Raw genomic sequence first — 26,637 nt, forward strand, 5'->3', positions numbered from 1 at the left:
CCTGCTGCAGACTTAAGTGGGCATGTTTAATTGCATTAGGCTTGATTAAAGGCTGCTCACGATTAATCTCTCCCTGGTCACGGAGGGCTAATTAGGCAATGGATTAGAATTAGAACTGGCTGGCAGCCGGGCTTGGCAGGTTACGTTTTGCAGGGAGGGCACCGATCTGAGAAAGTTCTGCAAAAATCTTTTTTAAAAAAGCCCCCCAAACGAAACCCCGACAGCAACCATCCCAGCAGCCCCACAAGGATCCAGTGTGGTGTAGTGGTTAAAAGCGGTGGTTTGGATCGGTGGACCCTGATCTGGAAAACTGGGTTTGATTCCCCACTCCTCCACATGAGCGGAGGAGGCTAATCTGGTGAACTGCATTGGATTCCCCGCTCCTCCACATGAAGCCAGCTGGGTGACCTTGGGCTAGTCACAGTTCTCTTACAGCTCTCTCAGTCCCACCTCCCTCACAGGGTGTCTGTTGTGGGGAGGGGAAGGTGATTGTAAGCTGGTTTGATTCTCCATTAAGTGGTAGAGAAAGCTGGCATATAAAAGCCAACTCTTCTTCTTCAACCATGATGGTACTAACAGGGATCGGCAGGGATGTGAGCCAAGGGCGATGGGCAGCTTCTTGAGCGGCCCCAGGCCCCGTTTCCCTTTCTGGACTGCAGGGATGGCCCCATTCTAAGCCTGCCCCTTGCAACACTCACACACATGTGTAAATGTAACCCTGGCGCCCTACCTTTGTCTAGCGGATCTGTGACCCGCAACTGGGTGGCATCCCGACCTGACGTTGGTGGCATTAAAGGGTACAAGTGCCATTTTTTTCTGTTTGTTTAGAGATGGGAAACAAAGATAAAGGCTGGGTCCTGCCAGCTCTTCTTGCGGCCAAAAAAGTTGATGCTTCAGGCTTGGGAAAGCGAGCTAGCGCTCTCCATCGCTCCGCCAGCGGACGGAAGAGCTGAACTTGCCTTCGCTGCCTAGGAATTAGGATATTGCCGCAGACAGTTATGGTTAGACACGCAATGAGAGACTTGGACCGCTTCTACAGAAGTGACTGCGTAGAGTCTGTTAACAATAAGAATCAAGAGCTCAAATCCACCATGCGTAAAGGCCTGAAGCTACACAAGGCTCCTTTCTTTTTACGGGTTTTGTTTATTTTATGTTGTCGTTTGGGGGTTTGTTTGTTTGTTTTGTTCCTGCCTGCTATTGTAGTGTAAAAGGAAACAGAAAATAATTCAATAAACAATTTTAAACCACTCTGGAAATGAAGACAAAGACTGGGAGGAGGGTGAAGTCAGAGAGGAAAGAGAAGGAGAGAAAGAGAGAAAGAAGAAGAAGTAGTAATAGAGGTACAGAATCATTAAAATAACACTTTCCATGTGCTCAAAGAGCTTCACATACAGCATGTTGCTATGATCCTTACGACAGCCCTTTAAGGTAGACCTGTGCTATCATCCCCATATCCATATTGCAGAGAATCAAGGGAGAGAGAGAGAGAGAGAGACAGACAGACAGACAGACAGACACACGGACAGACAGACAGACAGACAGACAGACAGAGACTTTTCTCAGGTCACCCTGGCCATTTATGCAGGGTCAATTTTGATGCTCGCTCAAAGCTGCTTTTTAAAATATGCCCTTTAAAATGACTATTCACGGTCCCAATGCAAGAGGAGAAAATCAAACAAATTCCATCCTCCCCACTCGCCTGCTCCTTCGTTCCTTCGTTTGCATAGCCGTTAGCAATGGTTGTTTGCATAGCTAAGCTGTGGCTGTGATTTTTCATGGTTCCTTCAGTAAATGCTTCGATGAGGGGGCCGAGCAAATACCAAAGGTTGCGTTAAAGGGGCTCTTAAGAAATGCGAAGCAGGTATGCGGCGGCTTCGCAGAGACAGCTGGAATGGCGGTTCAGCTTGAAGAAATTAAAAAGAAAATATGCGGGGCACTTCAGCCTGGAACAAGCTGCTAATTACCAAGCATAAACGGCCCCTGTGTAGTGATCCTCAATCATTCCCAGACCCATCCTCTAGATCCAGAGACTGTTATTGGGTATAGTACCCGAAGAGCTGGACAAAAACCATAGAGACCTGTTTGGTTACATGATAACAGCAGCCAGAGTGGTTCTGGCATCAATGTGGAAGCAAGAAGAAATCCCCGAGATAGAAGGGTGGAGAGAGAAAATAGCCGAATACGCAGTGATGGCAAAGTTGACGCATTTGCTGTACAGAAGACCCGAAGGGGAGTTTCAGAAGAAATGGAAACTTTACTATGAATATGCTGATATTGTGCAGTAGATTAATTTAAATGTGAACAATGGCTATCGATAGGGAGGTAATAATAATGAAGGGTAGAATACATAGGTGGCTTATTAGAAGCAGGAATTTAATCTGATTAATTTTATATGTATGGTAAATGGTTGTAAAATTATAATCAAAGATTTATTAAGCAGTTGCGTAAATACGTAGTTAAAAATGATAGCCTTTGATTTAAAGCAAATGAATTTTTCATAACTTAGTCTTTTAAGAATATGTGATTGCTCAGTTGTTATTAAGGTTGTTAACATACGGTTCCCTCTGGTAGGCTGGTTATACTGTATGTATGGGTGTGTGTATGGATTTTTTTCTTTCTTCTTTCAATAAAAACTTATGGAAAAAATCATTCCCAGACCCAGGACCCACATTTAACCCCCAGGTAGCGGCACAAGACCGAACAAACTGGAAGCCCTTAACAGGGAGCGATGTAACACCAGAGTCACATGACAGGAAGAGGAGAAATCCCGAGTGAAGACCTCACCTGTGTCAAGGTCACGGCTCTGGGCAGCAGGCTGAGAGAGCTGGGAAACAGGAATCATAGAGTTGGAGGGGACCACCAGGGTCATCTAGTCCAACTCCCTGCACAATGCAGGAAATGCACAACTGCCTCCCCCCACACACACACCAGTGACCCCTACTCCATGCCTAGAACATGGCCAAGGTGCCCCTTTTTGTAATAGATTCCCTTAGCCATTTAGCTCCAGCAGCCTTTGTAAAAATGGCTCCCGTGCTGTGGGGCGGCATTTAAATGAAGGTTCGTGACAACCAAGAAACAGACGAGGCTCTCACTCTGAATGTTTCTCATGTATGGCAGGAGGGGGGAAGTAAAAGAGGCAAATCCCTTTTGGACAGCATCAAACGAAACCCGGCAAGCAAGACGTCAGGGGGACCAAAGGGCTTTGCTTCGTTTTGGTTGCTTGCGCTTTCAAGGAGGATGCAAACAAAACCGGGGAGGATTTAGAGGAGAGCATCAAAGATGATAAAGCGTTTGGAATGCGTGACCTCAAAGGGGAGAAAGGCAGAAGGGCCTGAGCAAGTGCAGCTTAGAGAGAAGAAGATTAAGGGGAGGGGGTGCCAGAGGGAGGGGTGGGTGGGCCGGCAGCAACGTGGCCTAAAGATCAGTGGAATCCTCCTTGCTGGACCTGAAGATGGCTCTTAGCAGCACAACGCTAGGAAAAGTGGAAGGCAGCAGGAAAAGAGGAAGACCCAATATGAGATGGATTGATTTGGCACAGGCAGCCACGGCTTTCAGCTTGCAAGACTTGAGTGAGGCTGCCAATGACAGGACGTTTTTGGAAGCCATTAATTAGTAAGGTCGCTGTGAGTCCGAAGTGACTGATGGCACTTAAGACAGTGGGGGGGGGGTCCAAGAATCTCACACATGAACACATGAAGCTGCCTTATACTGAATCAGGCCCTGGGTCCATCCAAGTCAGTATTGTCTACTCAAACCGGCAGCGGCTCTCCAGGGTCTCAGGCAGGGGTCTTTCACATCACCTACCTGCCTAATCCCAACTGGAGATGCCGGGGATTGAACCTAGGACCTTCTGCATGCCAAGCAGATGCTCTACCACTGAGCCACGGCCCCTGTCCTTATACACCGCTGTTTCTCCCCTTGTTTTGGGGGAAGAGTGTCTGAAAAACTAAGTCCAATAGAGGCGATGAGAAACAAAGTTCTTAAACCGTTGGGCAAACAGAAAAACTAACAAGTCTCCAGGTCCAAATGGCATATATACCCGAGAGGTCTCAAATATGAGCTTGTTGATCTTCTATCAGGAAAGCAGCAAATGTCACACCAATTTTTAAAAAGCGAACCAGAACAGAGCCAGGGAATTACAGGCCAATTAGCCGAACATCTGTTCCAGGTAAATTAGTGGAAACTGTTCTTAAAGACAGCATATTGAGGAACAAAGCCTGCTGAGAGAGAATCAGCACGGCTTCTGCCAAGGGAAGTCCTGCTTCACCAACCTTTGGGGGTTCTCTGAGGTCATTTATGCATGGGAGTTTTACCTGAGGTTCGTTGCTGGCTGGATCCACACTTGCCAGTTGGGAAGCTATACACCAGCAGTCTCCAAACTCAAATCAAGTCCCACCCTCTTTAAATCCTGCTTTGTAATTGGCTTACTTTGCAGGGCTTATTGTGAGAGAAAATCCCCCCCAAACCCAACTGCCACATAAAAAAGCATTTTAAGAACAACAAAACAACAACAACAACAACAACCAGAGCAATCTGGGGGGAGAGAAATCCAAGCTCGGTTTTCCTTTCTTTTGCTCAGAAAAAGCTCAGAGGGAGCAGGAAGCATTTTAATTCCCACCTCTTTACACGATGCTTTGTGATTGGCTGTAAGAGAAGCCAATCTTCTGTGTCCTGTGCTTTGCCTTCTGCATGGAGATTTCAGCTGGGCTGAGCTCAGGGGGGAGGGAAGACTCGGGTTAACAGAGGAACGGCAAAACCCGGACATTGCGAGGGCTGGCAGCGAGGTCATTTCTAATGGACGGAACACTCATGCAGAACTCCAAGGAACAACCAAGACAGACAGGAGGCGAATGTGAGTCCAAGTACTCATGCATAAATGACCTGAGAAGGTTAACCAGCATGTGAATAAGAGTGATCCAGCAGACCTTATAGACTTGGGCTTCCAAAAGGCTGTTGACAAGGTGCAACAGCAAATACTTCCAAGTAAGCTTAGCATAATGGGACAAGAAGATGGGTCTTCTTATGTATTAAGCATTGGTTAAACACCAGGAAGCAAGAGTGCAGGAATAAATGGGGCAGTTCTTGCAAGGGAGGGAAGTGAGCAGTTAAGAGCAGTTAACGTATATTGGTTAAGGGCCTCCCGGGGGTCCTGTTTATCTGATTCATTCCCCGCTTTCTCTAACAGACCAAACTGGTAGCCTCCCAACGCTGTTGCCTCTATGTGGAGAGCCATAAGCATTGCAGAATGGAGGGGAAAGCGGGGGGCATCATCCTACCTGAACCCCACGTAGTGGACAAGCAGGCTGCCCAGCATCATGAGTAAACAGTAGCCGAAGAGTTTCTTGTTAAGGCGCTGTTTTTTCTCCAACTCAGGACCCGAAAAGGACTCTGGACGGGCTGCGTGGAACTGCTTCCAGTAACGGATGTCATCATTGGGGTCCGGCTCGCTCCTGGGGGGAGGAAGGGAACCAGGAGAAGGGTCAGAATGAAGAACTAAGGATAGGTATCAATGCACAAGGCAGCCCCACATAAGAACATAAGAAAGGCCATGCTGGATCAGACCAAGGCCCATCAAGTCCAGCCATCTGTACATGCAGTGGCCAACCAGGTGCCTCTAGAAAGCCCAGGTGCCTCTAGAATTGTCCTGCCTATGTTCCAAAGCATCTAATATAATAGGCATGCACCTCTGATCCTAGAGAGAATAGGTATGCATCATGACAAGTATCCATTTTGACTAGTAGCCATGGATAGCCCTGTCCTCCATGAAGATTTCCACTCCCCTTTTAAAGCCTTCCAAGTTGGCAGCCATCGCCACATCCTGGGGCAGGGAGTTCCACAATTAAACTACGCAACCCATCAGACTGCCGCTTGGGGGGACCTTCTCGGTGCTCTATCAGGGGAAAGGTGGAGACAGAAAAAACTAAGGGATTGTTTAGAGCACCAGGGCATGGGAGGCTCTGCGATCAGTCACATGGAGAAAAAAACAGGCAGGTCACTAATTTATGCATTCATTTAGATGTTATTCATGTCCCCCTTTTCTACCAAATGGAGCCCCAAAGCGACGTACAGCATCGTTCTCCTCTCCTCCCTTTTACCCTCATAACAACAATCCTGTGAAGTGGGTTAGGCTGACAGAGACAGATGAGGGAGGGAGGGCGAGAGAGAGCCCTGCTAGCCCACGGGTTACCCAGCGAGTTCCATGGCTGAATGGGAATTCAAACCCGGCTCTCCCAGATCCTATTTCATATAAAAACCAACTCTTCTTCTCTCAATCTATTTCAACCCCAAGTAGCTTAGAATTTAGAAGAAGAGTTGGTTTTCATATGCCGACTTTCTCTACCACTTAAGGAAGACTCAAATTGTCTTGCAATCACCTTCCTTTCCCCTCCCCACAACCGACACCCTGTGAGGTAGGTGAGGCTGAGACAGCTGTGACTAGCCCAAGGTCATCCAGTTGGCTTCATGTGTAGGAGTGGGGAAACAAATCCAATTCACCAGATTAGTCTCCGCCACTCATGTGGAGGAGTGGGGAATCAACCCCGGTTCTCCGGATCAGAGTCCACCGCTCCAAACCACCGCTCTTAACCACTATACCACGCTGGGTCTCCAGACAATGAGGAAAACAGCAGAGGGAAAATGAGCGACAGAGAGAGACAGAGAGCGAGCAGGAGAGACATAAAATGAATGAGAGAGAGACGGACAAATTTACATCCAGACCTGCCTTATCTCCAGTCAGGGCACGGGCCCACTGGACTCTGTACTGTCTACCTTTCTGACAGGCAGCCGCTCTCCAGGGACTCGAGGAAGAGAAAGGCCTTCCTCAGCCCCTACCGGTAGCCAGCCAGCCCCCCCCCCCCGTCCCTTGCCTTGGTTCGAAGCTGCCGAAATCAAATGGGCTTCCCTTGGGGCTTCTGTGCCAGCTGCTGGGGGGAGGCCGGGGCCCTTGAGCAGCCCTCAGGATGTCGTAGCGCTGCCGGCTACTCTCCTTGCTCAGCACCCTGTAGGCCTCGTTCAGCCTCACGAACTGGCTGTGCAGGTCCGGGTTGGCCGGGTCGCTGTCGGGATGGAGCTGCAGGGGAAGAGAGGAATCAGAGCCAGAAAGTAGCCCCAGCTCTGGCCACGAGGATGTGGCTGTGTCTCTGTGACAGCAGGCGGGGCTGGACAGACGGACCAGACTATCCACCTATTCTCTCTCCCTGAAATATGGGTCTTTTGTAGGGTTTCCAACCTCCAGGTGGTGGCAGGCGATCTCCCACTATTACAACTGCTCTCCAGGCAACAGAGATCAGTTCCCCTGGAGAAAATGGCCGCTCTGGCAATTGGACTCTATGGCATTGAAGTCCCTCCGCTCCCCAAACCCCGCCCTCCTCAGGCCCCGCCCCCAAACTTTCCAGGTATTTCCCAATCCAGAGCTGGCAACCCTGGTCTTTTGGTGCTATTTTTCACTGAGAAATATCAAAAATACGACACACTCATGCATATGCTCATTGCCAGTCTGGAGTTCTACATGGCTAGCTCATCCTGTATGATCAGTTGCCAACCTCCAGGTGGGGCCTGGAGTTCTCCGGGAATTGCAGCTGAACTCCAGACAACAGAAATAATTTCCCCTGGAGAAAATGGCTGCTTTGGAGGGTGGACTCTACGGCAATATACCCTGCTGAGGTGCCTCCCCTCTCAAAACCCCACCCTCCTCAGGCTCCACCTCCCAAACCTCCAGGTATTTCCCAACCTGGAGTTGGGAACCCTACTTCAGGGTCTGGTGTGGCTTTCTTAGTCTCTGTCAAACATCTGTGTACAGAGATTTAGAGCGAGGGCTGGAGAGGCACAGAGACAGCGCCAGAGATGGACCCTACAATGTGGTCAGCCAAGACAGTTTGAGCACAAAGAAGAAGAGGAGAAGAGTTGGTTTTTAAATGCCGACTTTCTTTATCACTTAAGGGAGAATCAAACTGGCTTACAATCACTTTCCCTTCCCCTCCCCACAACAGACACCCTGTGAGGTAGGTGGGGGCTGAGAGAGCTGTGACTAGCCCAAGGCCACCCAGCTGGCTTCATGTGGAAGAGTGGGGAAACCAACCTGGTTCACCAGATTAGCGTCCACCGCTCATGTGGAGGAGTGGGGAATCAAACCTGGTTCTGCAGATCAGAGTCCGCTGCTCCAAACCACAGCTCTTAACCACTATACCACACTGGCTCTCTAAGACAAAGAGTCTGAGCTATGGCACAGGGAGTCCTGGGTTCAACTTTCACTTCAGCTGCGAGCAGAACTAGGTGGCCTTAGGCACGTTCCCCTCATTCCGGAAGCTAGATAAGGGTAGTCTGTCTCGCAAGGTGTTGAAAAGCCAGTGCTGTGTGTTTGGTTGCTGTAAATGGGGGCAAGCATCGCTCCCATTTCCTGGCTCTGCCAGAGACCTGAGCAAGAGATCGGGCCTTCCTTGCCTCAGGAATTTAACACCCACGTGGGAACATGAAGCAGGCCAGTTGGCAGCCCTCTGTCAAACTGTCTGAGCTTTGAAGACCAGGGGGCAACGCAGACAGGACTTGACCCAGTTAGGAGGGTAATGAGGAAAGGCTGTGTACTGAGCCTTCCTCCCCATGCCCCCCCTTGCTGTTAGCTGTTCAAGTATCTGTAACAAGCACCCCTCTGGAGAAGGCAAGGAAAGCTGCAAGCCGCAGGCTGAATGCTTGCACCAAAAACACAGGAGAGGACATAGAATCACAGAGTTGGAAGGTGTCACCAGGGTCATCTAGTCCAACCCCCTCCACAATGCAGGAAATTCACAACTACCTCCCCACACACAGCCCCAGTGACCCACTACTCCATGCCCAGAAGATGGCCAAGATGCCCTCCCTCTCGTCATCTGCCTAAGGTCACAGAATCAGCATTGCTGTCAGATGGCCGTCTAGCCTCTGCTTAAAAACCTCCAGGGAAGGAGAGCTTACCACCTCCCGAGGAAGCCTGTTCCACTGAGGAACCGCTCTAACTGTTAGAAAATTCTTCCTAATGTCTAGACGGAAACTCTTTTAATTTCAATCTGTTGGTTCTGGTCCGACCTTCTGGAGCAACAGAAAACAACTCGACACCACTCTCTATATGGCAGCCCTTCCAAGTACTTGAAGGGCATCTTTGAGTGTCCAGCAAGCATTTCCCGTATGCTCTCAAGAGTGTCTTTGCAACCTTTCAAGAACTAGAAACATGAATTTTTTTAAAGGTCCTCAGATAGCTAAATTCCACGCCGAATCCAACGCTACACTACGCAATCTGGCAGAAACGCGGCACACACACACGCATTCAAAGCCAGTGCTAGACGGAGCCTTTCTAGAACCCCCTCAGGATTACCTCGGACCGCTCGTCTCCTACCCTGGTGGTGGTGGAAAGTGCAGTTAAGTCACCGCTGACTGATGGTTACCCTGGGGGGGCCATTGTAGTGTGGTGGTTAAGAGCCATGGTTTGGAGCGGTTGACTCTTAAGCTGGAGAACTGGGTTTGATTCCTCACTCCTACACATGAAGCCAGCTGGGTGATCTTGGGCTAGTCACAGCTCCCTTAGAACTCTCTCAGCCCCACCCACCTTGCAGGGTTTCTGTTGTGGGGAGGGGAAGGAAAGGAGGTTGTAAGCTGGTTTGATTCTTGCTTAAGTGGTAGAGAAAGTTGGCATATAAAAACCCAACTCTTCTTCTTCTTCTTTTCCAGGTAAGAGCTGTTTGGAGGTAGTTTGCAATTGCCTGCCTCCGCGTGGGCTGAGAGAGTTCTGAGAGAACTGTGACTGGCCCAAGGTCACCCAGCAGGCTTCATGTGGAGGAGAGGGGAATCGAACCCAGTTCTCCAGATTAGAGTCTGCCGCTCTTGACCACTACACCACGCTGGCTCTCTCTCCACGAACCCTACAAACACACAAAAGCTGCCTTTTACTTAGCCAGACTGCTGGTCCATCTAGTTCAGTGGTTCCCAAAGTGGGGCAGTACCACCTCCTGGGAGGGCACTAAGAGGCAAGGGGGCAGCAGGGGACGCTAGAGGTGGGCCTCTTCGACTGTGTTGTTGGATAAGGTAGGGAGCACTGGGGTTGAGTTTGTGGAACCAAGGGGGCGGTGGCCCGATAGGTTTGGGAGCTCAATATTGGCTCCTCTGACCGGCAACAGTTCTTCAGTAACTCATGAAGAAAAAGGTCTTTCCCCACACCTGTGATCTGAGAGAGCCTTGAAGCAGAGAAGCCGGGGACTGGAACTCAGGACCTTCTGCAAGCACTGGGCCACTACAACTGCGCTGCCCTTCCGACCTGGTTCATTTGCGGCAGCTTGAAAGGACTCTCTTTCTCTGTCTTTCCACTTTTCTATACTGCACCTGGACAGATGCCGCTTTGACGTCCCACACAATGATGGAAAGGCGAGGCTTTAAAAAAAAACAACCACTCCTAATAAAAATGAACACACACTGTTGGCACAGGCCCGGAACAGCTTGCCAACTTCATTCTTCCCAATTGTCTCTTCTCTCCGTGCCCTCAGCTAAGGTGATTAGATCAGCCTTGGCAGTGGCTAAACTCCTTTGGAATGGAGAAACCGAGGAGGGCACCGACTTTGGCAGTTTTCAGCTAACGCAGTAAGGCAGCATTACTTAGGAGAGCATTTGAGGGAAGTTAACCCTCTCCCGTATGGCAGCTTTAACATTCATTGGGGTGGGAGGGCGGCAGACAATAAATCACAGACAAACCATATAGAAACAGTATGATGTTTTATTCCATGGGTGGGGAACATCAGGCCTGGGGGGGGGCGTTTAAGGCCTGGTCTGGCCCTTCGTGGGTCCTGGCAGACATCTGGCTCAGAAGAATCTAAGACTGGTGATCCGCCCCCTCCCGTGGGCAGGAATAGCCTCTATTCAAGCAGATGTGAGTTTGTTTTGCCGAGAAAAGGAACCTTTTCCCCCCTTGCAGAAGAGTCGTTAGCTATGGAGCTGCTAGGACCGCCCAAGAAACTGTGTTAACCCTTTCCCACCCAGGCTGTGGAGAAATGTATTCCCTCTGTACTACAAGTGAGCTGGGGGCGGGAGTGGCAACAATGGAGGGGTTAAAGGGGGCAAGGCCAGAATGCCCTGTGTGTCCTCATTTCATCCCTGCAGGTGGAGGTAGCAGGAGCCAGCTGTAGAATCTAGCCCCGACCATGCAGAGCAGGAGCAACTCCGGCGTGCAGCTGGACGGCTATGCCGGCTGATGCAACAGACCATCCTGTACCACCAGGTGGGTGAGTGCACCACTGTTTGGATGCCTGCCTGCTTGCCCGCTCCAGGGGGGTTCTTCTGGGGCAGCTGCCTGCTTGGGGCTTGGTCGGCTAATTTTTAAGTTGATAATTTTGTATGGTCCGCGAATGATGTTATAAATATCCAAATGGCCCTTGGCGGAAAAAAGGTTCCCCACCCGTTTTATTCATGGGGGGGGGGGTTCTGGGCATGTCAGATCCTGGTTTCTAGACGCTGCCTTGAGTCCCTTGCGTGAGGAGATACGATGGAATACATGTTTTTCAATAAATCCACCAAGTAAGTAAGCGTGCAATAGTTCCACCCTGGTAGAGAAGGAAGCACGGTATAGCCCAATCTCGTCAGCTCTCAGAAGTTAAGCAGGACCAGTATTTGGCTGGGAGACCACCAAGGAAGGTTCTACAGAGGAAGGCCACGCCAAACCACCTCTGCTTGATCACTTGATTTGAAAGCCCCTTGCTGGGATCGCCTTAAGTCGGCTGCGACATGATGGCACTTACGTGCGTGGTTGTGGTTTGCGGAGGGGCCGTGGCTCAGTGGTAGAGCATCTGCTTGGCATGCAGAAGGTCCCAGGTTCAATCCCCAGCATCTCCAGTTAAAGGGACTGGGCAAGTAGGTGATGTGAAAGACCTCTGCCTGAGACCCTGGAGAGCTGCTGCTAGTCTGAGAAGACAATACTGACTTTGATGGACCAAGGGTCTGATTCAGTATAAGGCAGCTTCATGTATTCATGCATACCCTGCCTTTCTCCCAAAGAACCCAAGGGAGCTAAGAGCAAATAGGTCAACAGGCACCAAGTTACATTAAAACTACCAAGTATGTCCAGGAAGACTCAATATGAGGAGGAGAAGAAGGAGAAGGAGAAGAGTTGGGTTTTATATGCTGACTTTCTCTACTACTTAAGGAAGACTCAAACCAGCTTACAATCGCCTTCCCCTCCCCAACAGACACCCTGTGAGGTAGGTGGGGCTGAGAGAGCTGTGACTAGCCCAAGGTCACCCAGCTGGCTTCATGTGGAGTGGGGAAACCAACCCAGATTAGCATCCGCCACTCACGTGAAGGAGTGGGGAATCAAACCCTGTTCTCCAGATCAGAATCCACTGCTCCCAACCACAGCTCTTAACCACTACACCACGCTGGCTTAAACCTACACTTGTGCCCGCTGTCCTCCCCCTGCAAAGAAGGCTCTGCAGCTCGGCCTGGCAGTGGGGAAGGGCCAGACTCTATAATCATTTACATCTGGCCGAGCCACAATCGTCTCTAGCAGAGCGATCCGCAAAGGCTGCCAGCAAAAGAGAAAAGGCCCTTGACGGCTTCCAGGAACAATAACCGGGGACAGAGGCCCCTGCACTGTGCTGGCCGCTCCTTTGTTCCCGTGGGACCATCGGTCACACAGCGGCAGCGAGGTGGGTGGCAACACAAGAGACCTGTTGGGAGCCAAGGTTTGCTGCTAGTGCCGAGACGGGGTGCATTCCTTGGCTGGGAGGCCAGTGGCAGCTGTCAGCCGGGAGACCAAGATGTCAAGCTGTAAGGGGGCACGGGAGCGGCCATCTAAAGAGGCAGGGAGACGCTTTCCGGGACAGCGGTCCATCTCAGGCAGACGGCACACGGGACGGTCCCAGCAAACTGCAAGGATGACCCCCCCCAAAAAAATTAAATTACAACTTACCCACAAGTTCGCCCAAAGTTAGCCTGCCTCTGTAATGAACAGGGGCTGCGCAAGGAACTGACGCAGGTCACACACCTCACCTTTTAGGAACAAACCCCAAGGGTTACTGTTCTGAGTGTGGTAAACTAGCAGGGTGCAGTGGTTTGAGGACTAGGATCTGGGAGACGCAGGTTCGAATCCCCACTCTGCCTTGGAAGCATGCTGGGCGACCATGGGCCAGCCACTCCCTCTCAGCCTGACCTACCTCGTAGGGTTATTGTTGTGAGGATAAAACGGAGGAGAGAACAATGTAGAAGAAGAAGAGTTAGTTTTTATATGCTGATTTTCTCTACCTTTTAAGGAGAATCAAACCAGTTTACAATCTCCTTCCCTTCCTCGCCCCCACCACAGACACCTTGTGAGGTAGGCGGGGCTGAGAGAGTTCAGAGAGAACTGTGTCTAGCCCAAGGTCACTCATCAGGCTTCATGTGGAGGAGTGGGGAATCAAACCCGAAATTAGAGTCCACCGCTCTGAACCACTACACCACGCTGGCCGCTTTGTAAACTGCTTTGGGTCCCCACTTGGGATAAATGAAGCAAATAAATAAATACTTAATCGTAATAAGGGAAGAGGGGAGAGAATTTGCACTCACGAGAACTTCTAAACAAAAGAACAGTCCAGATGGATTAAACAAAATGCCCATCTGCTCCAGCAGCCTGTTTCTGACAACGGACAGCCGCACGCTCCTAGAGAAGCCCACAAGCAGGCCATGAAGCTTACGGCTTTCTTCTTTTGCAAGTTTCCCATCATCTGATATTTAGAGAACACTGCCTTGGAGCACTGACACATTTTCCTAATGATTTCGAACAAGACAAGAACATCCTGTGGGCATCCATGCGCACCCCCAGGTGAACGAGGCTTCAAAAACTGCTAGGACGAATCTGTCACAAGATAATCCCGTATCTGCACAAGGCTCAGCTGATCCTCTGAACATGGTCCCCCCACCCCAAATACAGCATTTAGTCCAAGCAATTAAAACAGCCTTGCAGTTAAAACCATGGAAGCGTGGGGTGGGGGGGATTTTCTGGGGCAGAAAGAAACAAGGGACATTCAGAATGGAGCGCTTGTTCTCTCCAGATGTAATCCTTTGGCTAAAATGAGTTCCCACAGACTACTTGGGAGATGGGTGGGCAAATAGGAGAGGCCTGGAAATCACTTGGGGGACTAATGCTACGTCTTGTGTGTGCGGCGGTGGTAAGACCACCTGACAAGCCAAGAAAAGCCCCTCCCTCCCTCGGGGATTGCTCAACGACGCCCTTTGTTAGGCTCGCTCTTAATTCCTAAATGGTCTGTTAAAAGCAGAACTCTTTGCACAAAAATCCTTTGAAGTCAGCCAAGCCTTCGCTTCCCTCTTCCCAGCAGCGCAAATGGAGGCCGCTGGAGACGGAGGATGACATTGATTTACCCAGATCTATCCCTGAACATGGAGCTCTGATGACAGGGGACCGGGAGGACAGGTCCCTGCCCCAGGAGTTAACAATCTGAAATTCAACTGAAGGTTAACAACAAGGGGAAAGGAAGGAACCGGAAGCAGGAACCAACCGCGGGCGGGTGTGTGTGTGTTAGGTTCAGCTATGTTTCTGCAGGGAATGGGGACAATTGTTTTGTAGAGGCATCGCTGTCCTCAACCTACCCATGTATTTCTTTTTTGTCTTATGGTCACCTCTGATCAAATGTGTTTGGCAGCTTTTGGAAACCAACACAAAACGCTGCCAAACCCACTTGAAGAAGAAGAAGAAAAGAAGAGTTGTTTTTTTATATGCCTACTTTCTCTACCACTTAAGGAAGAATCAAACCGGCTTACAATCACCTTCCTTTCCCCTCCCCACAACAGACACCCTGTGAGGTAGGTGGGGCTGAGAGAGCTGTGACTAGCCCAAGGTCACCGAGCTGGCTTCATGTGTAGGAGTGGGGAAACCAACCCAGTTCACCAGATTAGCCTCCGCCACTCATGTGGAGGAGTGGGGAATCGAACCCGGTTCTCCAGATCACAGTCCACCGCTCCAAACCACAGCTCTTAACCACTACACCAAGCTGGCTCTTTGCCAGAAGTGAAAGGGAAAGGAGTGTATGTATGTATGTAAAGTGCTGTCAAGTTGCAGCCAACTTATGGAGACAACCCCCCCCCCCGCCCAGAGTTTTCAAGGCAAAAGATGAACACAGGTGCCTGCCTCTGTGTAGGAACCCTGGACTTCCTTAGCAGTCTCCCATCCAAGCACAAACCAGGGCCGACCCTGCTTAGCTTCCAAGATCCAGGCTAGCCTTGCTTACATACCCCTGAGCATATTCTTTCTAACAGCCTCTAGCTATTTCCAGCTTCTAAGAAGCAATAACTTTCCGCACCAACTCAGCTCCTGCATTCTCTTGCTTATCTCTTTTCAAAAATGACCTTGATAGGCTGAAAAGCTGGGCTGGAGCTAACAAAACAAAATTCAGCGAAGACAAATGGGGGGGGGGAATCTGCATTTAGGCTGAAAGAATCAAAAGCCTAGGTGCTCGATGAGGGAAACCAGGCTTAGCAGTGCAGTACACGTGAAAAGGATCTATGGAGTGTGGTGGATTAGAGGATTGGATCCTGCCTGCTTTTCCAGGGGAGGGGCTGTGGCTCAGTGGCAGAGCCTCTGCTTGGCATGCAGAAGGTCCCAGGTTAAAGGGCATCTCCAGTTAAAGGGACTAGGCAAGTAGGTGATGTGAAAGACCCCTGCCTGAGACCCTGGAGAGCTGCTGCTGGTCTGAGTTGATGGACGTTGATGGCCTGATTCAGTATAAGGTAGCTTCATGTGATCATTCAAGCTCTTCCAAACCTCCACCGCAATGTCACCAACATATCATGTGGCTTTTATTCAAATGGGTGCTGCAATCCTCAGCACAGCCTCTTTGATGGTGGTCTCCTCTTTTCCCCAGTAGGAAAGCTGGTACGAATGATGCTACCTTATACTAAATCAGACCCTTGGTCCATCTAGTCAGTAACGTCTACTCAGACTGGCAGAGATCTCTAGGGTCATAGGAAGAGGTCTTTCACATCACTTACTTCCTGGTCCTTTCAACTGGAGATGCTGAGGATTGAACCTGGGACCTTCCGTATAGCAAGTAGATTCTCTACCATTAAGGCATGTTCCTTTCCCCTGGTAGGGCACAAGCCCATAGCATCCATGTCACGAGAGGTAACCGTTTCACTCTATTCTGCGCTAGGCAAATCTAGATGGTAAGTGCTCCCTCACTGGAAGTTTTCAAGCAGGGACTATCAGGGATGCTGTAGCTTTGGATTTTCTGTACTGAGGAGTCTAGGTAGCCTATTCGGCCCTTCAGATTCTATGCCTTTCAGGGCCACGGTTTAGCAGCAGAAGGTCCTACGTTCAATCCCCAGCATCTTCAGTCAAAAGAGTTGTGGGAAGAAAGGGAAGAAAAAGAAGAAGAAAAGGGAGTTGGTTTTTATATGCCAACTTTCTCTAACACTTAAGGAAGAATCAAACCGACTTACAATCACCTCCCTCCCCACAACAGACACCCTGTGAGGTAGGTGGGGCTGAGAGAGCTGTGACTAGCCCAAGGTCACCCAGCTGGCTTCATGTGTAGGAGTGGAGAAACCAATACAGTTCACCAGATTAGCCTCCGCCGCTCATGTGGAGGAGTGGGTAATCGAACCCGGTTCTCCAGATCACAGTCCACCGCTCCAAACCACCGCTCTTAACCACTACAGCATGCTGGCTCTCCCACCGTGTGGTAAAGGACCTGCTTTGCATGCCAACAACTTCAGGTTCAATCTCCGGCATCGCAATTTTTTTTTTTTTTAAAGGATTTCACATAGCTAGGCAAGGCAAGACCTTTCTCTGCAGAAAACCTTGGTGAGCCGACGCCTCCCAGGGCAGACGATGCTCAGCGGATTGGATCGAGTCTGAGGCGGCAAAAGGCAGCTTCTTTTCACCTGAGCCCTTGAAGTGATCAGTCCTAACCTGAGGATAAGGGCCATTCTTTAAAAAGTCTTTCCCCCCTCTTTCTTTAAGCTATTCACTTTTATTATTCAACCTACTGCAATCTTTTTTGGCCTCGGCGGCACCACTCAGCAGCTTTGGTTTCAAAACACGAAGCACCTGCCCTCGGCAGCCAAATGAAAAACAACCTCCCAGAACACTAATATTTTTCACGGCCGCACAATGACAGGCGCTTGACGACAAACGCCCAGATCCTCCCTGAGCAAAGCCGGCATCGCTTAGTGGAGGCTGGAGCCGCTGACGGGGGGGAAAAGAGCGATAAGGAAGGCAGTGCAAACCCTATGCAGCGTGTACGTTTCCCCCCCTTGACGTGAGAGGGAAATAACTGACCCGAAGGGGACAAAAAGCCCTCTTTGTTTCAGGGCCCCTGGCAGGCTACTGGGCTGTCAGGACGCTAAAAAGAGTTAAGAAGAAATGATGGGGTTTACCCCGCCCGTCTGCAAGAGAAACAAACTAAAGACCTGGACGCCCCTCAGCGCCTGACAAGCCAATAAATCCTCCCTAATGGCTAATTAAGCGACGTGACGCAAGAAAACAAGCAGGCCGGAGGGGAGGTTATTGTTTTCGAGCGGCAGGTCAGCACGCACAGACGGACCTTCTTCTCCTCTCATTAAAAATGGCAGGGCGGCCGGGAAAGGAAGAGAGGGGGGCGAGAGCCGGACTTCAGGAATGTGCCGAGTCGACAGAGGCCCCACCTGTGACCCAGATTCTCTGCCCAACTGAAGGAGCTCCGGATAACGCCCAGAGGTCCCCAAGACTTGTCCCTGTTCCAGCTTTTTTTTGGGGGGGGGGGAGACACACACTTCCATTTCTTGTCCCCGGTCCAGCGAACCCTGCCCGAGAAGCCACTGGGCCCACGGCAGACAACTCTTTGCATAACTTGACAGGACGTTTCCCAACCGGGCCAAGGAAGGGAGTGGCCGAAGGCAAGCTGTTGTGCGCCGGACGGGAAGCACCTGGGGCAACCCCCAGGCAGGGCTAGGTTGCTATCTCCAGTCAGGGGCTGTGCGCAGCTGAACCCAAATCTAGACCCAGAGGCAGCATTTTCCAGCCCAGGCCCCAGTGGTCAGTGCAGCTGGCAGAAAGTTACACTCTGTAGACCGGGCAAAGTCAGAAGACCAGACTCGAAGCATTTCTATCATGCCGGGCCAATCCAGACAGCTCGTCACGTGGTAGAATACTGTATGCTCTGTTCTTCTCTGTGCTAAGACCTTAGTCTGTGCTAAGATGCAGTTCTAGACTAATTCTCTAGGCCAAGCCCCAAGTACTCACCACAAAATTCCAGGTTCAAGCCCCAGAGTCCCAAGTAGTTACATTACTCAACTTGAAACATTCAGGTTGGCGGGTTATTCAATAAAAATAATAAGAATAAAAAGAAGAAAGAAGGAAGGAGAAGATGAAGGAAGGAAGGAGAAGGAAGAAGGAGAAGAGTTGGTTTTTATATGCTGACTTTCTCTACCACTTAAGGGAGAATCAGACTGGCTTACAATCACCTTCCCTTCCACTCCCCACAACAGACACCCTGTGAGGTAGGTGGGGCTGAGAGAGTGTGACTAGCCCAAGGCCAGCCATCTGGCTTCATTTGGAGGAGTGGGGAAACAAATCCAGTTCACCAGATTAGCCTCCGCTGCTCATGTGGAAGAGTGGGGAATCGAACCCGGTTCTCCAGATCAGAGTCCACCACTCCAAACCACCACTCTTAACCACTACCCAGAAACACTTAACCAAAAGCCAGTCTAAGATTTTATTTATTTGTATTGATACATTGCTTCCCCCCTCCAATGGAGACCCAAAGCAGCTTATGATATCCTTCACCCCTCTTTCATTTTATCCCTGCAACAGCCCTGTGAGGTACTTTAGGCTAAGGGAGAGTGACTGTCCCATGTTCACCCAGCAAAACACCATGGGCAGAGTGGGGATTTGAACCTGGGTCTACCAGATCCTACTTTGACATGCTAACCACTACACAATACTGGCTCTGAATACCCTTTCCTAGCATGTACAGAATACCACAATGGGGGAGGTTAAATTGCTCAAAGCCCACCTGCTATACTAGTAAGGAATAACCCTCAAAAGTATCCTATCCTATGAGAGCGGAGTCAGATTTTATCAAATGCTTGGTATTTGAAAAAGCAACCAGACAATCCCGTGTGCTCTCTTATCAAATAAACAGGGAACTGGCATTCTTGACAGTATATTATAGAATGTGATGGGGGAGCCAGTGTGGTGTAATGGTTAAGGTGTCGGACTAGGACCTGGGAAACCCAGGTTCAAATCCCCTCTTCCACAGAAGCTTGCTGGGTGACCTTGAGCCAGTCACACACTCTCAGACTAATCTCCCTCTTGGGGTTGCTGTGAAGATGAAATGAAAAAGGGGGCGAATGTTCTATGATGCTTTGGGTTGCCACTGGGGAGAAAACTGGGACAGACAGCTTTAAAAGGGGATTAGATACATCCATGGAGAACAGGTCTATCAGTGGCTACTGGCCAAGATGACTAGAGGTCGTAAACCACTGAATACCAGTCCCAGGAGGAAGGTCGGGGGAGGGTCTCAGCCTCTACTCCAGGCGTGTCGGACTCAATTGTTACAAGGGACGGATATGACATGTCACTTGGTCGAGCCAGGCCATGCCTCGCCAGCCCAGATCGAGAGTGAGAGGGGGTGGCTTCCTTGGCTGGCTCACAGGCTGGATAAGAGGAGGAGGAGGAGGAGAAGAGTTGGTTTTTATATGCCGACTTTCTCTACCACTTAAGGGAGACTCAAACCGGCTTACAATCACCTTCCCTTCTCCTCCTCACAACAGACACCCTGTGAGGTAGGCGGGGATGAGAGAGCTGTGACTAGCCCAAGGTCACCCAGCTGGCTTCGTGTGTAGGAGTGGGGAAACAAATCCAGTTCACCAGATTAGCCTCCACCGCTCATGTGGAGTGGGGAATCAAACTCCAGATCAGAGTCCACTGCTCCAAACCGCCGCTCTTAACCACTACACCACACTGGATCAGACCTGAGGGCCTTATGTTTGACACCCCTGCTGTAAGCTCTGTTGTTGGACCTCCAGGGTAACTGGTTGGCCACTGCGGGAGGCAGGATGCTGGCCTAGATGGACCACTGGTCTGATACAGCAGGGCTCTTATGTTAAAAAGAAAGCAAGCAAGAAAACTTGGTACAAAGAATACTTGGGTAGCTGCCTTATGCCCCCAACCCTGAACAGCCAGATTACTGTTGTCCCCATGTGGCACTTGGGAAGCTCCTCTTTGGCCCCCGGACATGGGTCTTCTCTTTATTTACCTTGCAAGCTTGTGAGTTTGGGGAATGGCGCTAGAAAGTAAACATTAGCAATTTGGCCGCCACCACTTACAGGAAACTTGGCGGGGATGGGAGGGAATTTGTGCACACAGAGAGTAACCAACTCTTAACTGCTTCAGAGAAAGGCAGCCACTCTATCCACGAGGCCAAGGGAAGTGTTCCAGGGTTAGGTAACAGGTGAACAGAGTCACTCAGGGTCACAAACCCAAGGCACGTCCCGCCTCTCTAACTTGCTACAGAATGACTACATCTGAACCCAAAAGACCCTTGGGGTCTTTTTCTGAAAGATGGCAGGCATAACAAGCGGACTACCCTCATGCCCATTCTTTGCTTTCCAGTCAGCAGTCTAAAGGGGATCCTCCTTTGCATCCTCTCCAAAAACCAGGGCTGCATGTGCTGTGATTCCGCAGAGAATAAGTGCAAAAATAATTACATTTTATTTGCAATGGCTTTCTTTTATTGTCTTAGCTGTAGGTTTGCCTTCAGGAGGCCACTGGGGAGTTGGTGTAACATTTTTTTTCCTTTTAAAGATAGGAATCAAGTGCAGCGGAGCCGATCTTCCTAAGTGTCTCAGCTCAAATTTTAAGATAAGCAAGTTTCCTGCCCTTGTGGTTATGAACTTATGCTTGAAGAGTGTGTGCTGTCACTGATAAAATCTCAGAAGACAAGAGGGTCAGTGAATAAGATAAGATTACTATCAGAGGCAGAATAAATTATGCAAAACACAAGGCATCGTGTAAATGGAATTAATGTGGGATGTGGTATTCCACTTCAGATCAGGGGCAGGTTTGGAGTGGAACTGAGGGTTTGTGGGTGAGGCCTGGCAGAATTTGGAGTTCATAGAATCATAGAGTTGGAAGGGACTCCCAGGGTCATCTAGTCCAACCCCCTGCACAATGCAGGAAATTCAAAACTACCTCCCCCCCCCCACACACACACCCAGTGACCCCTACTCCATGCCCAGAAGATGGCCTCCCTCTCATCATCTGCTTAAGGTCATGGAATCAGCATTGCTGACAGATGGCCATCTAACCTCTTCTTAAAAACCTCCAGGGAAGGAGAGCTTACCACCTCCCGAGGAAGCCTGTTTCTGGTTCGATCTTCCAGGGCAACAGAAAACAAATTGGCACCATCCTCTCTATGACAGCCCTTCAAGTACTTGAAGATGTTTATCATATCACCTCTCAGTCTTCTCCTCTGCAGGCTAAACATACCCAGCTCCTTCAACCTTTCCTCACAGGACTTGGTCTCCAGTTGGTAAAATAGTGGCCAGCCTAGCTGAGGGGTCTCTTCAGATGTCTTAGTGCTACTTCCTCTAACAAATCCTTTTCACTTTATCTATTTAAGAATGGCAAACATCAGTCTCCTCTCCTCCGTCACAACAGCCCTGTGAGGTAGGTTAATCTGAGAGTGTGTGACTGGCCCGAGGTCACCCAACAAGCTTCCATGGCAGAGCGGGGATGAGAAACTGGGTCTCCCGGATCCTAGTCTGAAGCTCTTAACCACTACTTCACGGTTGGGCTCCTTCAGTCTGAATCCTACATCTAGAAAAATCCACTTATCATTTCCACTACATCTCCAAATCAACCATATAATGTTCATTTTTTGCCCATCACAGCAGAACTCTGCGTGGTGTAGTTGTTAAGAGTGGTGGTTTGGAGCGGTGGACTCTGATCTGGAGAACCAGGTTCGATTCCCCACTCCTCCAAATGAGCAGCAGAGGCTAATCTGGTGAACTGGATTGGTTTCCCCACTCCTCCACATGAAGCCAGTTGGATGACCTTGGGCTAGTCACAGCTCTCTCAGCCCCACCTACCTCACAGGGTGTCTGTTGTGGGGAGGGGAAGGGAAGGGGATTGTAAGCCGGTTTGAGTCTCCCTTAAGTGGTAGAGAAAGTCGGCATTTAAAAACCAACTCTTCTTCTTGTTTTACTTGGTGGATTTATTGAAAAACATGTACTCCATCTTATCTCCTTGTGCAAAGGACTCAAGGCAGCATCTAGAAACCAGGATCTGATAAGCCCAGGCCCAGCCCCCCCCCCAACTCTTCTTCACCTGTTTGAGTTGATGAGCAGAAGATTCAGGACAGATAAAAGAAAGTACTTTGTCAGCAAACACCTAATCAACGTGTAGAATTTTTCCCCACAAGAGATGGTGAAGCCTTTGAAAGGGGATTAGAAAAATGCATGGAGGCGGAAAGGGCCATCAATGACTACATGGAACCTCCATGTTCAGAGGCAGTGTACCTCTGAATGCCAGTTGTGGTGGGTGGATGCCATATGAAAGAGCTACTGCCTTTGAGCCTGCCTCAGAGGAAGCACGTGGATAGCCAATGTAGGAAATAGGATGCTGCACAGCAGACACCGTTGGTCAGATCCAATGTTCTTATGACGAAAGTTGCACAGGTCAAGACTCAAAAAGCTTAGAGGTGTGGCTAGCTCTTATTTTCCCTTTACTCTGGGAATAGACAGGTATTCCGGGCATGTGGAAGAGTAAGAGAAGTTCGTCGTCAGAGAATAATTACCAAAGAACCGAACGACAAACAGATGCCAACTTATTAATCATTGATCCCTATGATGCATTCATAATAACCAGCAGCAAATCTTGTGACTGTGAATGACGGGGAAGACACTGTTTTTCCTCTGGCCTCCTTCGATTCCACCCTGCCCTCTTCCCCGGCACAAGCCCTGATCGCTGTTTTCGTCCCATCGCGTGCGGTGCCTGACCCACGTTCTTGTTCGCCACCGAAGATGCAGGATCACCGAGCTTTATCTCAGATCTCCTGGCTGATAAAACAGATTATAACAATACTGTGGTGAAGGGCTGGGTGGACGGGGTATTATTACAAAGATGGGGGGAATGTTAACAAATACCCTACGGCTGGCTGCAAGCTTTAGGAGTTTTGTCCTCTGAGCTGAGCCAGGTCTGAAACGTTTTGCAACACTGCCGGGAACGCCCCCAATTGTACAAAGTTTGGTCTGTACCAAAACCTTCCCCCTCCCCAACTATGTCTCCCCTCTCTCCTGCTGGCCTGACTTACCCCCCCCCAACACGTGCTGCCCTGGGACTGCTCGGTGGGGATGGAAGACAGAGCTGGCGGGGAGGGCTGACGAAGGAAGAACATGCCCCTAATGGGTAACCTCGTGTTAAAAATCTACTGGGGACGAGGGAGCCAAAGCAAAGAAGGAAAAGGGGGGCGGTTAAAGATTGATCAGCCGGGCTGCTATCTCCGCAGAGATTTCGACACTGCCCCTCCAGCCCACTTTATTTCCCGCCCCGTGTCGGAGAAATGAGCAAAAACGGGCTCCACATTGGCTCAACGGCTGAGCAGCCCTCCCGGGCGAGCCAAAAAGATAAAGATTTCCAACGCCGGATTCCTGGGCAGGCCTCCAGCACAGCTGAGGTTGGAGATGGGTTAAAGGAGGGAGCTGGCCAAGGGCCTAGAACCGTTCCCTCGTAGCTGTGCCAGAGCATTTTGGGGGCTATGGGATGTGAGGAAAGGAGGGCAGGGGTTTTTCCTCAGAAAGAAGTCTAGTAGCCATCGCGCGAAGTGATGGTATCGCTTTACTCTGCTCCGGTTAGACCTCACCTAGAGTATTCTGTTCAGTTTTGGGCACTGCAATTTAAAAAGGATGTAGACAAGCTGGAAAGTGTCCAGAGGAGGGCAACGAAAAAAATGGTGAGGGGTCTGGAGACCAAGTCCTATGAGGAAAGGTTAAAGGTTTAGCCTGGAGAGAAGACTGAGAGGTGATATGATAACCATCTTCAAGTACTTGAAGGGCTGTCATGCAGAGGATGGTGCAGAGTTGTTTTCTGCTGCCTCAGAAGGTCGGACCAGAACCAACGGGTTGAAATTAAATCAAAAGGGCTTCCGTCTAGACATTAGGAAGAATTTTTAACAGTTAGAGCGGTTCCTCAGAGGAACAGGCTTCCTTGGGAGGTGGTAAGTTCTCCTTGCCTGGAGGTTTTTAAGCAGAGGCTAGATGGCCATCTGTCAGCAATGCTGACTCTATGACATTAGGCAGATGATGAGAGGGAGGGCATCTTAGCCATCCTCTGGGCATGGAGTAGGGGTCACTGGGGGTGTGGAGGGGGAGGTAGTTGTGAATTTCCTGCATTGTGCAGGGGGTTGGATTAGATTACCCTGGTGATCCAACTCTATGGCTCTATGATTCTTCTATGATTCTAGGAGATAAGGGGCAGTGCTTAAGAGTACGAACACTGTTTTCGTTGTTGTCATTGCGGGAGCCCGCACAAACAAAATGGAAGGCTTCTGTTACAAGATGCTGGACAGATATATGGAACCTTTGCTTTAAACCAGTGATGAAGAAGAGAGGCTTTGGCTGTAGTGGCAACAGACACATAGGAAGGCCCCAATTTCCATCCCCGGCATCTCCAGTAAAAGCAGCTCAAGGAGCAGGTCTTGGAAAAGACCGTTCTCTGAATGAACTGGAGAGCCGCTTCCAGTCAGGGAGGCGATCCTGAGCTCGGACCAGTCGCCGGACTCAGCACGAAGCAGCTATGTTTGCTCATCTGCTCCGACTGACAGGAGGGAGAAAGAACATTAAACAAATCCGAGGCTCCCGTGGAAAGCGCCCACCCACGGAGGAGGCTGCCTGCTGCATCTCCGCTGGATCGGCCTGGCCTCCTTCCAACTGGCTTCCGCTGCTGGCAAGCGGGCGATAATTCCGCCACGTTTTCCTGTCGCTGGGAAGGCTGTGCTGTTTTATTGACTCTTTAACCAGATTTATGCTCCCAGTTCATTCTGGCTGACTAGTTTGCCGTCTGTCGATGCGGACTTGCCCGGTCAGATCTTGGGAAGGAGGGGAGGGGAGCTTTATCGTACCGCTCTGGGGCGCCGCTGTGATCGTAAGCCGCCTTAAGGACCACCGACCAAAAATGCAGGATGCAACTATTTTAAATAAAATCAGCAAACGCTTTAAATAAACGTCCACTGACAGATTTATCGCCCATAATAATCCCAGCCTAATCCTGGTACTGGGCTACTATCCCGCATGATAAACTGTAAATGCTTCCTCCCAAAAATGAGGCCAGGGGAGAGAAACTGCAAGGATATTCCTTACAACTGCAGTTGTCTAGCTCAATTGTTGTGTGGGCTCCCCAGCCCCCTTTCTCTCTGTCCAACACAGCCCTCTCCTATCTCCTGCCGTGGGTTCCCCAGAAGCCAGTGGCAAAACCTCCTGGGTTGCATCTGAGTCCCTTTGTCTGCCCTACTCTTTAACGCAAAGGATATGGGGACCGGCTGCAGTTGCTTGATGAGAAGAAGCCCCAGGTAAATGGTAGAGCATCTCCTTGGCATGCAGAAGGACCCAGGTTCAATGCCCGGCGTCTCTGGTTACAAGACTCAAATAGGAGGGGATGTGAAAGACCTGAGCCACTGGAGAGCTGCTGCCAGTCTGAGTAGACAATAATAACTTTGAAGGACCAAGGGTCTGGTTCAGTATAAGGCAGCTTCATGTGTTCATGGGAGTGCTAAGGGGCTGTAGAGCATCTGCTTGGCATGCAGAAGGTCTCAAGTTCAATCCCCAGCATCTCCCGTTAAAAGGCTCAGGGAGGAGGTGATGTGAAAGACCTCCACCTGAGACTGCTGACCTTGATGGAACAATGGTCTGATTCAGATTCATGTGTGCGCTCAACTAAAGTTTAAACTAACCCACTGCCAGTCAGAGGACACATGAACCCACGAAGCTGCCTTATACTGAATCAGACCCTTGGTCCATCAAAGTCAGCATTGTCTACTCAGACCAGCAGTGGCTCTCCAGGGTCTCAGGCGGAGGTCTTTCACGTCACCTACTTGCCTAGTCCCTTTAACTGGAGATGCCGGGGGTTGAACCTGGGACCTTCTGCATGCCAAGCAGATGCTCTACCACTGAGCCATGGCCCCTCCCTGACTTAATAGGCCAATGGTCTGACTCAGCAGAAGGCAGGGCCATGTGGAAAGACCTTCTGTATGGTGAATGGCACCATTCTTCAATGTGATTTTTCCCGATAGTTCCCTGGACAGAAACAACAAAAATGCAGATTCCTGATCCAAGGAGCTTACAATCTAAAAATCAAGATCAAAGAAGCAACTGAAGGAGGTTCTGTTCGGTCACACATAGGCTTAGTTTCAGCGGGAGAAAAAGGACTAAGAGGCCAGGCCAAAATTTCTAGAGTGCGTGGAAGTCAAGAACGACCGATGATGGGAAGCGACTCTGCGAAATAAGCTTGGTTAAAGGGGGAGGGGGTGAAACAACACAATCAAGAAGAACAGCACCAAAGGCTTCTGCCTCTGTTTCCACCACTGTGCCAGGTAAGGGGATCAGCTGTAGAACACCCGCCTGGCATGCAGAAGGCCCCAAGTTCAATCCCCGGTGTCCCCA

At 50.1% G+C, this 26,637-nt stretch overlaps 1 protein-coding gene across 1 annotated transcript in view; it reads right to left on the reverse strand.

Moving 5' to 3' along the window:
• DNAJC4 (DnaJ heat shock protein family (Hsp40) member C4) overlaps window positions 1-26,637 on the reverse strand; it is a 42,553-nt gene that overhangs the window by 7,170 nt on the left and 8,746 nt on the right. Inside the window, exons 3-4 of the mRNA XM_056853633.1 lie at window positions 6,867-7,069; window positions 5,277-5,450 (exon numbers count right to left, since the gene is read on the reverse strand). Of these exons, the coding sequence (XP_056709611.1) occupies window positions 5,277-5,450; window positions 6,867-7,069 (377 nt within the window). The remainder of the gene's footprint in view (window positions 1-5,276; window positions 5,451-6,866; window positions 7,070-26,637) is intronic.

This window comes from Euleptes europaea, chromosome 7, assembly GCF_029931775.1.
Source record: "Euleptes europaea isolate rEulEur1 chromosome 7, rEulEur1.hap1, whole genome shotgun sequence".
NCBI classification, from domain to species: Eukaryota; Metazoa; Chordata; class Lepidosauria; order Squamata; family Sphaerodactylidae; genus Euleptes; species Euleptes europaea.